The 12,090-nt window shown below is 48.4% G+C and overlaps 1 protein-coding gene across 1 annotated transcript in view; it reads left to right on the top strand.

Annotated features, from left to right (window-relative positions):
• Window positions 1–9,779, top strand: part of MN1 (MN1 proto-oncogene, transcriptional regulator) — a 34,952-nt gene extending 25,173 nt beyond the window's left edge. The window contains 1 exon segment of the mRNA XM_010398263.4: window positions 4,700–9,779. Within this exon segment, the coding sequence (XP_010396565.2) occupies window positions 4,700–4,887 (188 nt within the window). The 3' untranslated portion in view covers window positions 4,888–9,779.
• Window positions 9,780–12,090: the final 2,311 nt, after the last annotated feature.

Below are 12,090 nucleotides of genomic sequence, written 5' to 3'. Positions count from 1 at the left end.
AAACATGAAATGTTTTCAGACCTTATTTTTCTCAAAAACTGAAAAAAGATGCTTCTGTGCTGTGTACAAATGCAGAGCTATGTGCCTGAACCAATATGTCAAACTGTCATGTGGGAGATTTGGTGAAAAACATCTTGTCCTAAGGGAATAATTTTAAACACTATATGTAGGTTTGCTGCCTCATAAGGGATCATTACTCAAATCTATTCCCTCTTATGGTAGCTTGGCCTCTGCTTAACGGGCACAGAGTGAACGGAAGCTCATTAACGCGTCCTTTAAGAGTGGTTATCAGATGGTAGAGGGGAAACAGATCTCTGATCAGGGAATATAGTGTTATTGGCCAAATCCTCGGATTCAGCCTTAACAAGATCAGTAGCAATCCAGGGCCTTCACGCTTGGCTGGCCATCGAGGGCGGCGGCGGGGCCGTGCTGTGCCGGGCAGCCGGACCCTGGGCAGCGCGGGCGGCTGAGGCTGTGTCAGAGCGGTGAAGAAGTGTAAGGGATGAGCCCTGGGGCAAGGAGCCATTCTAGGGATCTTCACCTCCTGTTTGTCACTTCAATCTCGCAGGAACACTGAAATGTGGAGTGGAACCCACTCCCAACCAGACCCCTACCAGACTGTGTCTGTGCTCTCATTCCTGTGTCTCTCTGCTTTCCGTCCTTTTGTTGGTGGTGATTTTGGCAAAAATGAGAAGGATGGCATAAGCAGCACCTGAAGAGCAGCATCAGCTCCCCGTGTAGCATCTGCAGTTGCCTTGGCTACACCAGCCCTCCCTGAATTAGCCTCCTCTCTGATGAGAAGATGCATGCAACGTGCGGTAGCTGTGCAGGTGAACTTGTTTTTAATGGGATTACATTACTTAAAAATTGGGACACCTCTGAGTTTGCACGGTGCTCAATGGGGTTGTCACAGTTAAGAGAACACGTTTATTTTTTAATAATGCATAAGAAGATGCTACATGGTGAAAGAGGCTTTATGGAGCAGCTTAACTGCTCAGGGGCTCACAAAAAAGGGAGAAGGAAGCTGGAGGGACTGAAGGTGTGTACACACAGTGTCTGGAGAGCAAGGTGAGTGCCAGGGTCTAACCTCACTAGAGAAATGTGTTTTTCCTGAGCTGGTATGGAAAAGCAGTCTGTAGTGTGTGTATTGAATTTTTCTGTTGAGCAGAACTCCTGGTTCTCTTTCTGTGTCCCAGCTGCAGGCTCCAACGCTGCTGGCCAGGCTCCTGGGTTAGTCACCACGCTGCCATTAATGCTGTGTAAACAAACAAACAAACAGCAACCTTTTGTTTTCGAAGGCTGTGTGCCTTTGCAAAGTAGAGCAGAACGAAAGAGCAGCTTCCTAAATGTGCAAGGTCAGAGCAGAGGGTCGGGCCTGGAGGGAGGCTGGGGAGCCTGGCCCGGCACTCTCTTCTTGCTGTTTGTCTGGGGCTGAATGGCTGGAATGTGTTTGGCGGAGTAAAGCTTGGTCAGAAGCTCTTCCTAAAAGCAAACTGGCTCTTGGGACCACCACAGCATCACCAGCAGCGGTGGGGAAGGACACCATCATGGGTGAGCCATTTCCAGAGTTCTTTTGGTCTTTGGTCACTTTACTGCTTTGAGTTTCATGCCTTTCATGTGAACATGACATGAGCTTACATCTGATGTTTGATTTCTTACCTCTGCTTCAGCATTTGCCGTTCCCAAGTGGCACGCGCTGTCCTTTGCGCAGGGGGGTTGTACTTCTCTCGGTCCCGGGTTTGTGTCGTGTCCTTTGGTTTGGAGGGGAAGTCTCCACCCAGACCATCTCAAGATCTTGGGTGTGGAGGATGGCCCTTATTAGAAGCGTTCTGCTTTTTTTAATAACACACATTTCTTGCAGTAGTTGCTAATAGAGGCAGCTGTGCAGTTTAAAGATAATTTGTTTGAAAATTCCGTGCTTTCAGTGAGGTACTTCATGACTGACAATGATTTATCTGGAACTTGGCAGCTGCGAGGGAAAGATGTGGTGACACCATCTTGCATTACCTGACTAATTTTAACGCTCCAAGTCATGTCCATCGCAGCTAACAGAACTGCTCTGGACCATGGGCACCGTGGCTGGGGAGTGCAGGGACACTGTGGCTGTGAGGGAGGGAGGAGGCAGAGAGGATGACTGGTGAAACAGGTCTGCTGGGAGAGTGTTACTGTACTGGATAAGCATCAGGCAGTATCTCATGCTTAAGAACATAATTCTCATCAGGTGGATCAGCACAACTTTTAATTTTTTGCTACAAAGGTTTTTTTCCGGAAAGTGTCATACCTTTGTCAAGACAGAAATACTGGAAAAAAGTAAATTGCACTGAAAATTACCATCCAGACTGGCTTTGAGAATTCTTGTGCCAGTGCAAGCTTTGCTGTGAGCCCTCTTTGTTTTGGATTTGAATACGTCATTTTCTGTGCTCGTTAACGATAGACAGGAGAGCTGGAGCTCCCACAGTGGTGTCCCATGGCGAGCAAGGCTCATGTGGACAGTGGCAGTCAGTATTGGCTTTGCAAACTGAGGCTCAGTTCCTGCTCACCTCTTTTACTTAAGTTTTCCTCTCAAGCCAATGAATCCTGTTCATCCCTGTGGGATAGATTTTGCTTTGATTTCTTTATCAGTAGTTTGCTTATGAATTTTATCCACGGCAAATGGCTTAGAAATAATTTGCTGATTTACAAGCAAATAAGCCTAATTTTTTATTCTTCAGTTGCTTGTGGCACATGAACTTGTTCACGTAGTCGTTGCTGAGGACCTGCTCTGTTCGAGGTGTTGGGGTGCCTGCACAGCTGGTGCAGCAGAGCTCTGGCTCCGATCCCAGCCTCAGAATGTGCCACCTCTGCCTTGGCTGTTGGAGTCCTCAGCTGTGGGGGGTCTCCTGCAGCCCTTGCAGAAACACCACTGGGACCTCTGGGCCCCTTGTGGCAGCAGTTCAGCTGTGGGACTCTTTCCTCTTTCTCTGGAGGAGAGGAAGAGAGCTGCTGTCACAAGGACTAATCTCGAGGCGCTGGCTCTTCCTGTGCCGAGCCCAGCATGTCCTGTGCAGTCAGGGAGACCTAAGAATAAAAACAGTGGGTACTGTGTGTCTTGTGAACAGATACAAGTAAGGAAAATATTTCCTGTTCACAATTTTCTGCACAATCCCATCTGAGTTTTGAATATTTTATAAAAAAACAAAATTCAGAGGTATATTTGCATTTGGGACAGTAAGTTTAATTGAACACCTGATCAAATAGCGGTTATTCAGGGAGTCTGGGGTTTTTGCCCTGTGGTTTTCCCAAAGCAATGGGACTCAGGGGTGACGGGAAGGAAGAGTAGAAGCTCCATGTGCTGGGAAGGCATCTGTGCCAACAACACCTCTCTGCCTGCTGGAACTTCAGGTATAACACGGTGGCCTCTGCTCCATGCTTCTGCTCAGCCCCTCGGTCCTGCCTGTTTATCAAAACTGACTAAAAACACCCAACACCAACTGCAGGGAGCTGGAATCCATCTGAGTGTAGATAGTGTGAGCACCTTTGCCCTGCTGCTGCTGGATTCTTGACTGGAGCAGCGCAGGAGGGTGTCTGGAGAAAAGCGAGCGCGGGGCCCGGCTGAGGTGTGCAGCAGAGCTCTGTGTGGATTTTGCACATTTGCGTTAACACAGAGCAGGGCTGAGCAGGCAGCAGCGCTGCTCTGGAGCCTGGTTCCTTCTCCCAGCATTTGTGGCATTACATCCCCAGGTTCTAGGTAGTTCTGTGTGGTGTTGTTATTCTGTTTTAGATATGAGCATCTCTTGACATCCTGTTATAATCAAGCATTAAAAGCCTTTTCCAGTTTAAACCAGGGATTTCCAGGCTAGTTTAGCATTATTTTGTAATATCATTGTGTAACAAGCTGTTCAGTTACGGTTTTGTATCTGGTATAGCAGGAGGTTCAGTGAAAGTAATATGCGTTGCCCCATGAAGTGTGGTACCCTCACTGCTTGGCTTTGTGGAACAGGAGAAAGGTGATGGGAGGAAAAGTCCCGAGATGTTAAACATTCACAGCTGGTTTTTGGCATCTTTATCATGTTCCACCCATTTTAGCTACTCTTCACATTAACTGTAAAATCCAGAGGAAAATGGCCCAGAGACATTGTTTAGGTTGTTTCAGTTAAAGTCCTGTATTTCTGTGGTTAACAGAAACTAATGATAGCTAAAGATCATACAAAGTCCTAAAATGAAAGAAATGTTAAGAAAAATATTATCACGGTGCTCCTTTAAAAGAGGGGAACTGGGAGACTGATGCTGGGACTGACCACGAGGGCATGGAGGGTTCGGGGCTTGCTTCCTGCTTGGAGGTGTTTCAGCATCTGTTTCCAGCAGCAGAGGGTGCGCGGGGGAGGAGAGCTCCTGATTCTGCTGCGGTCTTAGGACACACTCATCAGTCCCGGGTCCATCCCTGGCGTTCAGACATAGCCTGGTTTCTCTCAGGTGGTGTTCTTCTGGCCCGGTGAAAAACCACGCACGGGATCTCCCTTCAGGATGGGGAGGGGGGAGCCATACGGTGGTGGTGGTGGTGGTGGTGGTGGTGATTCGGCATCTCCAGAGCGGAGCCGGGGGGTGCAGGAGAGGGGTGTGGCAGGTGGGGAGAGAGGGTGTGGCAACTCTGTGGAAGGCTGTGAGTTGACGGGGTTGCGTGTCACAGGTCTCCTAACCTTTCTCTGTGAACCCTTTCCAGCCCACGACCTTCCCCCGAGCAAGACCTCGGCGGCGGCGGCGCAGACGGGCACCCACCTGCAGTGCCTCTCGGTCCACTGCACGGACGACGTGGGCGAGGCGAAGGGCCGGACTGCGGTGCCGACGTGGAGGTCCCTGCACTCGGACATCTCCAACAGATTCGGGACTTTTGTGGCTGCCCTGACTTGAACAAAAGAAATTATTTTTTTTCTTTTTTTAATTTCAAAGGGCCGCTACTGCTAGGTGGACTATTTTTCTAGGTTGGTACCTGCTTAGTGGCATATGGACTGGAAAGGGTTAATTTAAAGTAAACCTCAACTTTTTTTTAATCTTCTGCCACAGTATGTTACCAGTGTTAACCCTTCTGCAGTTAGCACACTTTTGCTTAAGATTTTCCTGCTAGACCACTTTTTCCCATTATTCTGTAACCTTGGCATACATTTATAGATGAGGCCTTTTCCTTTTTCATCTCAGTGTGTGTCCAAGTCACGTATGTCATAATAAGACAAAGATTCTCCTCTTCCTCCTCCTCCTTCTCCTTTTCTTCCTCATTTGCTTTGTTTTTCTTTTTTTTTTTTGTTTTTGTTTTTGTTTTGTTTTGTTTTGCTTTGTTCAGTGCTTATTAGGATGGTGATCCTGAGGAGCAGCAGTTCAGGAATAAACACCAGTGAAAGCGAAATGGTCAGCATTAAATCATATGTTATAGTGACACCCAGCCTTTGCCAGTCACAAACCAAGCAGTTGATGCTCTGTTGAATGTTCAGGCATGGACCTGCCCTTTCCTGAGAGAATGAGGCTCTGCTATTAGAAAGGTTCAGCCTTGTTTTGCTCTGTGCCTCCTGGTGAGGCCAGGATGCTCCTTCCTCTGTGTACCTGGGCGCAGCCCTGGGATGGAGCTCTGTCATGAATGGGCTGGTTCAGGCGCAGCAGGGAAGGTATGGAGAGGTTTTTCTAAATAAGTCTAGTAGTAAGTTTGCTTAATGGTCAAGACTCATTATCTCCTCCTCCAAAGGCCCAGGCTCCATCTTGCTTGCCTGGGCCTGGTGGTGCTCCTGCAGTTCCCAGTTTATTGATACTGGAGAAGAGAATCCCCTGCTCCCTGCCCATTTTTTGCCCATTTTAAGCTGCAAAGAGATTCTGTTGATTGGCAGCGGGTCCAGTGTCCCCTGCACTTGTCTGGGGGTTCCCCAGCCCCTGCCACAACAGGTCCCAGTGCAGTGGCAGGGGTCAGGGACAGCCCAGGTTGCAGGATGCAAGGGACTGTGTGCCCAGGGGCAGCATTTCCTAATCTGCCAGGGCAGGGAGACCTCATGTTGGAAGCCCCCAAACTCTCGTTCAAGGCCCCATTTCTGCCACACACTGAAGAACAGCGTTGCTGGATGCACACAATAAAAGGAAAGCCATACTTTCCTGCTCGGGCTAGATAATGCTCATTCGAGATGAAAGTTGGAAGCAAACCAGATAAACCCACGACTGACACGATGGGCTGATTCTCCGGTAGTTTTATGTAACACTGTCCATTATTTGTATGTCTCTGTGCCCAGGAGTGGCCCCGTCCTGCCCCGTGCCAGCAGCTCGCCTCCCACAGCTCCTGGAGCTCAGGAACAGCACTGGAGGGTTTGGTTGTGGTTGTGAAATAAAGGTTGGCCTCTCTAGGGTTATTTATTCATGATTTCACAAATGTGTCCCTGCTGAAGGGACAGAGTTGAAGACTGCTTTATATTTTATCTTTGATGATTGTGCTGGGTCTTTAATTACTTTGACGTAATATTCTCAGTAGACACCAGTGGAGAGGAAATTCTGCCTAAAAAGCCAAGGGTGGTCTGGAATCCTCACTCTCGGTCGTATGTGGCTTCAGAGAGACTCACAGTGTTTGGAAATGTGATTTGAATGTGCTCTTATTAACCATGCATGGATTGATTTATGGGTCTGGTCAATGAATTGACTTTGGATAAATTTGGATAGTTTTTAATCTTGGTTTTCAATATTATTTTACTTTGTATTAAAGCTGGAGCTTCCACGAGGATGAGGATTTTTGCCCATCCTGAAGCAACTGGCTGTGGAGCTGCCTCACACCCACTTGGTTTGGATCAAAAAGCTGGGATGGTTTGTACCTCTGTCAGGGTGTGCAACCAGGAGCACAGAGCTCCTCCCACACCTGCAATAAAATGTCACCGTCCCCAGTAAAGTATCCCCTAGTAATCACTGCCAGCTCCCTTCTGGAAGGTGCCTCTTTGCCTGTGATTCCTGAAGTCCTGGCTTACCTAAGTACATGTTTGATTTTAAATCCTGTCAGCAGAGCACGGGTGTTCTGTGCCTGGCAGAGCAGGTGTGCTGCTGTGGAGGGCTCAGTCTGCAGCAGGGGGCCCTGGGGTGACGCTGGTACGGTACTTACTGTGTTCCATCACTTACAGCTGGAAATTTCGGCCAAGTTCATAGTCTGGTGGCATTCCTGCTCAGAGTGCAGCCCCTTGCCTTGTGCTTTGTTTTTAGTTTTTCCTGCTGCACTGAAGAGAACAGGTTTTTCAGGCTTCCTGAGGTCAGGGATGCACACCCTGTGCCACGGGAAGGAACCTGTCAGGGAACACCGAGTTCAGATGCTTTTAAAGAGAAATCCCCATTTGAGTGGAACTGTGGTGGCTTGGTCTCACCACCCAATTCTGCTGGCTCATTCTCAGCAGCTTGCGCTTCTCTCCTGGAGTGTTGTTCTCATCCACTTGAACTTGCTTCCTCACTTGCTTGTGGAAATGCAGAGCGTAAGCAATTCCTTAAAAATCAGTGGAATCCTGTGAAATGAGGAGGCCAGGGTGTCCTGGGGCCAGGGGCTGTGTCTGCAGGAGCTGTGGAGCCGTGGGAGCTGTGGCACCTGGCCGCCGCTGTCTCTGCTGCGGGTGGTGGGTGCAGTGTGGGCTCGGGAAGGTCAGAGAGTGAGGAGTTAAGGCAGTGGCTGCCTGTGCTGGGCTCACTGGCCGTGGAGTTTTACTGAATCATACAGTCACACACACTCCTCTTGCTAACCTCCTGTCCATTTGATCTAGATTGAAATAGCTCTGCTTGAGGCAGCTGTTGGCGATGCCAGGACCAACCGAACCTGTGTTTTTAGGGTTTTGTTGCTTTTTGCCAAAGATCAGAACAGAAACTCTACATTCTGACCAGAACAGACATCATGTCGTGCTCATCACCTGGGGGTGTGGTACTGACAGCATATACAGAAGGCTCAAGCTTTGTCACAGAGTTGGTGGTACCTGCAGTAATTTAATTGTACCCATTTTCTCCATTAATTTTACACTGAATGCCCTGATCAGTTTTTTTAACACGCGTGAAGTGTCAGCATGGCCTGACATGGTAAGAATGGAAATGATGTCATTTTCTGAATAATAATATTCCAACTGAAACATGTTTGGGAGCTGTAGGTAAAAGCCAGTTGTGGAAGAGGTAAGTTGCACTCTTGTGAAGAGGGAAACTTGGGCACAGAGAGCAGTGGGAGACTGAGGGAACAGTGGGAGGGCTGAGCTGCACTGTGGTCTGACCTCTGCTTGCTGCAGAGCCCTGTGCCCGAATCTCGCCTCTTTTGGGGGCTGAGTTGGGTGAACAGGGAGGGAATTTTATCAGATCCATGTTCCCCAAATGCCAGGGTGAAACCTCCCTCCCGCCTGTGTGTCCTACATGGCTTCCAGATGGGGGACAGTTGTACAAGAAGCCAAAGACCGGTGGTACGATGCACAATCTGCTTTGGATTGTGGACAACAGCTAAAATGTGGCTTTGCCTTTTGCCGTGGGGATTCTCCCTGGCCAGCCTGGCGCCGGAGGCTCCCACGCAGCCTCGGGGCTGGGTCGGGGGAGCCAGGACATCCCCCATCTCCTGGCCCTGTGCCCTGGCTCCCTCTGTGTTTCTTAAAAGAAACCCTGTGCTTAGTCTGCAAGTTACAATGTCGTAGCAAACTGAGCAAAATTTCTCTTGCATTTCAATTGGGAGCAGTGATAAAATACCTCTGCCAAAAAAGGACAGAATAGGCCTGATTTATTAAATACTCTCGCGCATTTTCTCTAGATCACATTCTCTTGGGGTTACCTGCTCTCTGCTGTTTGAGCATCAGTAAGGGGCCTTAGGCTTGTTATTTAAGGTTTTCACAGTGTGAGGGCGGAAGGGGATGAGCACCAGAATTCTGTCACCTGGATCACTTGGGGAGTTGTGCAGGTCCTCTGGTCTCCATGGTCACCCTGGGGCTGGCTGGCCCTTCGGAACCTGGGATCGGCACTGGACTTCCAGGCACCACCAATAAGGCAAAAAGTTCCAGTTTTGGGAGGTGGAAGAGATGAGGTGAGCACAGCGGTGGGATGGGCACTGGGAGGGTGGGGACAATAGAAACCAAACTGGTACATTTGACTTATTTTTGTTAAGCTGCAGTGTAAGGTTTTGTCAGCTACTGGATTCACAGTTGTTCAAGGGATGGTGTGTAAGAGCATAACCCATTTTTATAGAATTATTTCTTCTTTAATGCTTAAGGCTAATGGAGGAAATAGTCTAATTTTGTCTTAAAAATTCTATATTAAAATTGTTGCTTTGAGTCCATCCGTTCATAGGTTCTGACTGATGAAACTGCAGGCTCTGATTTCCGGCAGTTATAACTTTATCACTATTCACTACCCAAGAATATTACAGCTTTAAAACAGCCTTAAGCAAAAGGATGTTATTTCTTTGTACTAAATTTGGTTCATGGAAAAGAAAAAAAAAACCTCAAAACACTGGTAATCCGTACTGCATTAGCAAACTCTTCTGAAAAATGTTATTGCACATGTAAAATATGAAAACTTGACTCTGCTGTGTGTTAGGCAATCCTGTAATCTTTTTTTTTTCTTTTTTTTTTTCTTTTTTTTTTATTCTTGTTAAATTCATTTCCTAAATGCTTGGTTGGAAGACTGTGACAATAGCTCATGAAATTGAGTGTTATTTTTCTTTCTTTTTTTTTTTAATATGTAAAGTGCAGTCTTCTGTATTCCTGCATATTGTACATATCTGTATATGTTTTACTGAGCAACTAAATAACAATAAATATGATGTTAATGGTGGCTACTCTATATTTCATACCAGGTTTGTTGATTTTTGTAGTAAGTCCTTTTTCCCCAGGGATGTGAACTGATACTGTTCATCATATTCATGTAAGTCCTGAGCCTCGTGATGGTACAAATTTGCCCATGATCTGGGGAAACCCTCATGGACATGTGGCTCCCTGGGGCTCCCGGGAGGTTTGGGGTGCACTTTGCTTGCCCATTTCCTCTCTGCCATCAATGGTGACCCTCCACCCAGCAGGAGTGGTGGTTTTTAAGTCTTACTTCTTTTTGATCCTGAGGGAGGAAGAAAGGCAGTGTTCGTGGCAGCTGTGCAGTCCCTGCTCTGCAGGGAAGCCCACAGAAGATAAGACCTTCCCCTCTGCCCAGGCAGTTCCCCCATGAGACTGAGGACTGGTTGGGCAGCAAAAGCTTCTGGTGTTCCTCATTCCCGCTGGCAGTCCTGATCACCCCCCAGCCTGTCCTCAGAGGCACTGCAGGGTGGTGGCCCTGTCTGTACCCTGAGGTTGTTGGTACCCTCTTTGCTACTGGGTGGTGGAGATGTCCGTGCAGCTCTGCCCAGATGCTGCCAAGGGGATTCTTGGGGCTGTCCTGCTCTCTGTGTGCTGTCTCTCTGTGGCAGTGTGTCTCTTTCTCCTCTTGTCACTGGAGTTTGCCCAGAGGGGCTGGACCATGCCCGGAGCCGCTGGGCAGTGGGAGCAGCCCCCAGGGCAGCTCCCCAAGCCCCCAGCCCTGCTCAGCACTGCTCCTGCTTTGTCCTAGTTGTTCAGTAAAACTGACCACGAGCTCTGTTAATGGTTGGATTCACACGGCTCTTCCAGCACACGAGGCCGTTTCTTGGCTCCCAGATCTCCCACTGAGCAAAGGCTCCTTTGCTTCTGCCAGCAGCTGGAGCAGCCCCTCCTGCTCCAGCAATGCTCCACCCCAAGCTCCTGCTTCCAAAAGGCAGCAGGAGCTCACTGTTCGCTGCACATCACATTAACAGATGAAAATCAACGGACTGCTCTTTGATTTCTGCTCTTGACGCCGGCTTTACTTGTCACCTGGTAATGTGACCTCTGCTGATGCTGGCACGGTGCCTGCCTATCCCAAACACTCGCCTTCATCTCAGGGCACTGTGCTCAGAGGCTCACCTGGTCTGTGTCAGTGTTAAGCGTGGATTATAGTTTATTAAGTAAAGAAAAACAAGCTGTTGGTCCTGGAGCTTTTACAATTCTTGCTCTCCTATCATTTCCTGCAGCCTGTGACTGTGCCGAGAGTTGGAATCTGTCTGTAGCTGCGTCTTTGCCCAAGCCATTTAACTGATTTAATTACGTCCTTTGAGTTACTTTCTGGATGAGGCTTTGGAATTCCTGTCACGGAGGAGACTCTGTAAATATGTATTGTATGTTCAGCAGTCAGGAATCCATCGGCAGTGCAGCTGGATCCCATGTGCTGAGATCTGCTCAGCCGCTCCGTGGCCGCCGCGAAGCCGTGTGGCGGTGGGGAAGCTCTGCCCTTGCAGTGCCAGCCAACATTCCTGCCGTGCTGTTTGGGGGCTCCTGTGTGTCACTCCAGAGTCGTTTAAACCCCCTTTTCCTGGGCTGTTTGGGTGAGCTGCTTGCAGATTGCTGCTGGTGCTATGAGAGTATGACAGAAGGCATCTCTCTCCATAAAAACCAAGGTAAATAAACACAGGAATGAAAGTTTGGGTCAATGACATCCTTTTGTCTGAGAAAGTTGTTAGAAACTAGAATTATGATGGGTTTCTTTTAATATTAATTATTTCCAAAAGTCCCTAGGTCATTTGCCTGAAATGGTTACTCTCCTGCCTGGGGACCAGTTGGTAGCCCCCCCAGCAGTTTTAATGTTATGGCCAATAACATCACATATATTTTGCTTGTAAAATGTTTGAAAACTCTGCTCAGGTGAGCTCTGTAAGGCTGTGCCTAGAGGACAGAGGTGTGGATGAGGGTAATGTCTGTTCTAAGCTCTCCTTTCTGAGATGTTTCGAGAGTTCATTAATGACAGTGAAGGAAGTGGAGGTGACAAGACCTGAAGAAAATCATGTAGGTTATCTTTGGTTCATTAGTGCAGGATTGTGCCGTGTTCTCTAACACCCAGAGCTCTGACCAGCACAACCAAAATAGACAGAGTAGTGGGGGGCCTTAACCTCTTAGTGAAAAAGAATAAAAGCAAGCAACCAAACATCCTTTTCCTTCGGCTGTGGAGTGGTGATGACATTCGAGGTGATGGAGCACTGGCAGGTAGGGTCAGTTTGGGCCCTTGCCAAGCCTGGGTGGGAGGTGCCAGGGATGCTCTGACAGGACCCTCGGGGTCCCT

Source organism: Corvus cornix, chromosome 15, assembly GCF_000738735.6.
Source record: "Corvus cornix cornix isolate S_Up_H32 chromosome 15, ASM73873v5, whole genome shotgun sequence".
Classification (NCBI taxonomy): Eukaryota; Metazoa; Chordata; class Aves; order Passeriformes; family Corvidae; genus Corvus; species Corvus cornix.
The sequence above is the reverse complement of the archived record's forward strand: the minus strand, read 5'-3'. Positions and strand labels throughout refer to the sequence as shown.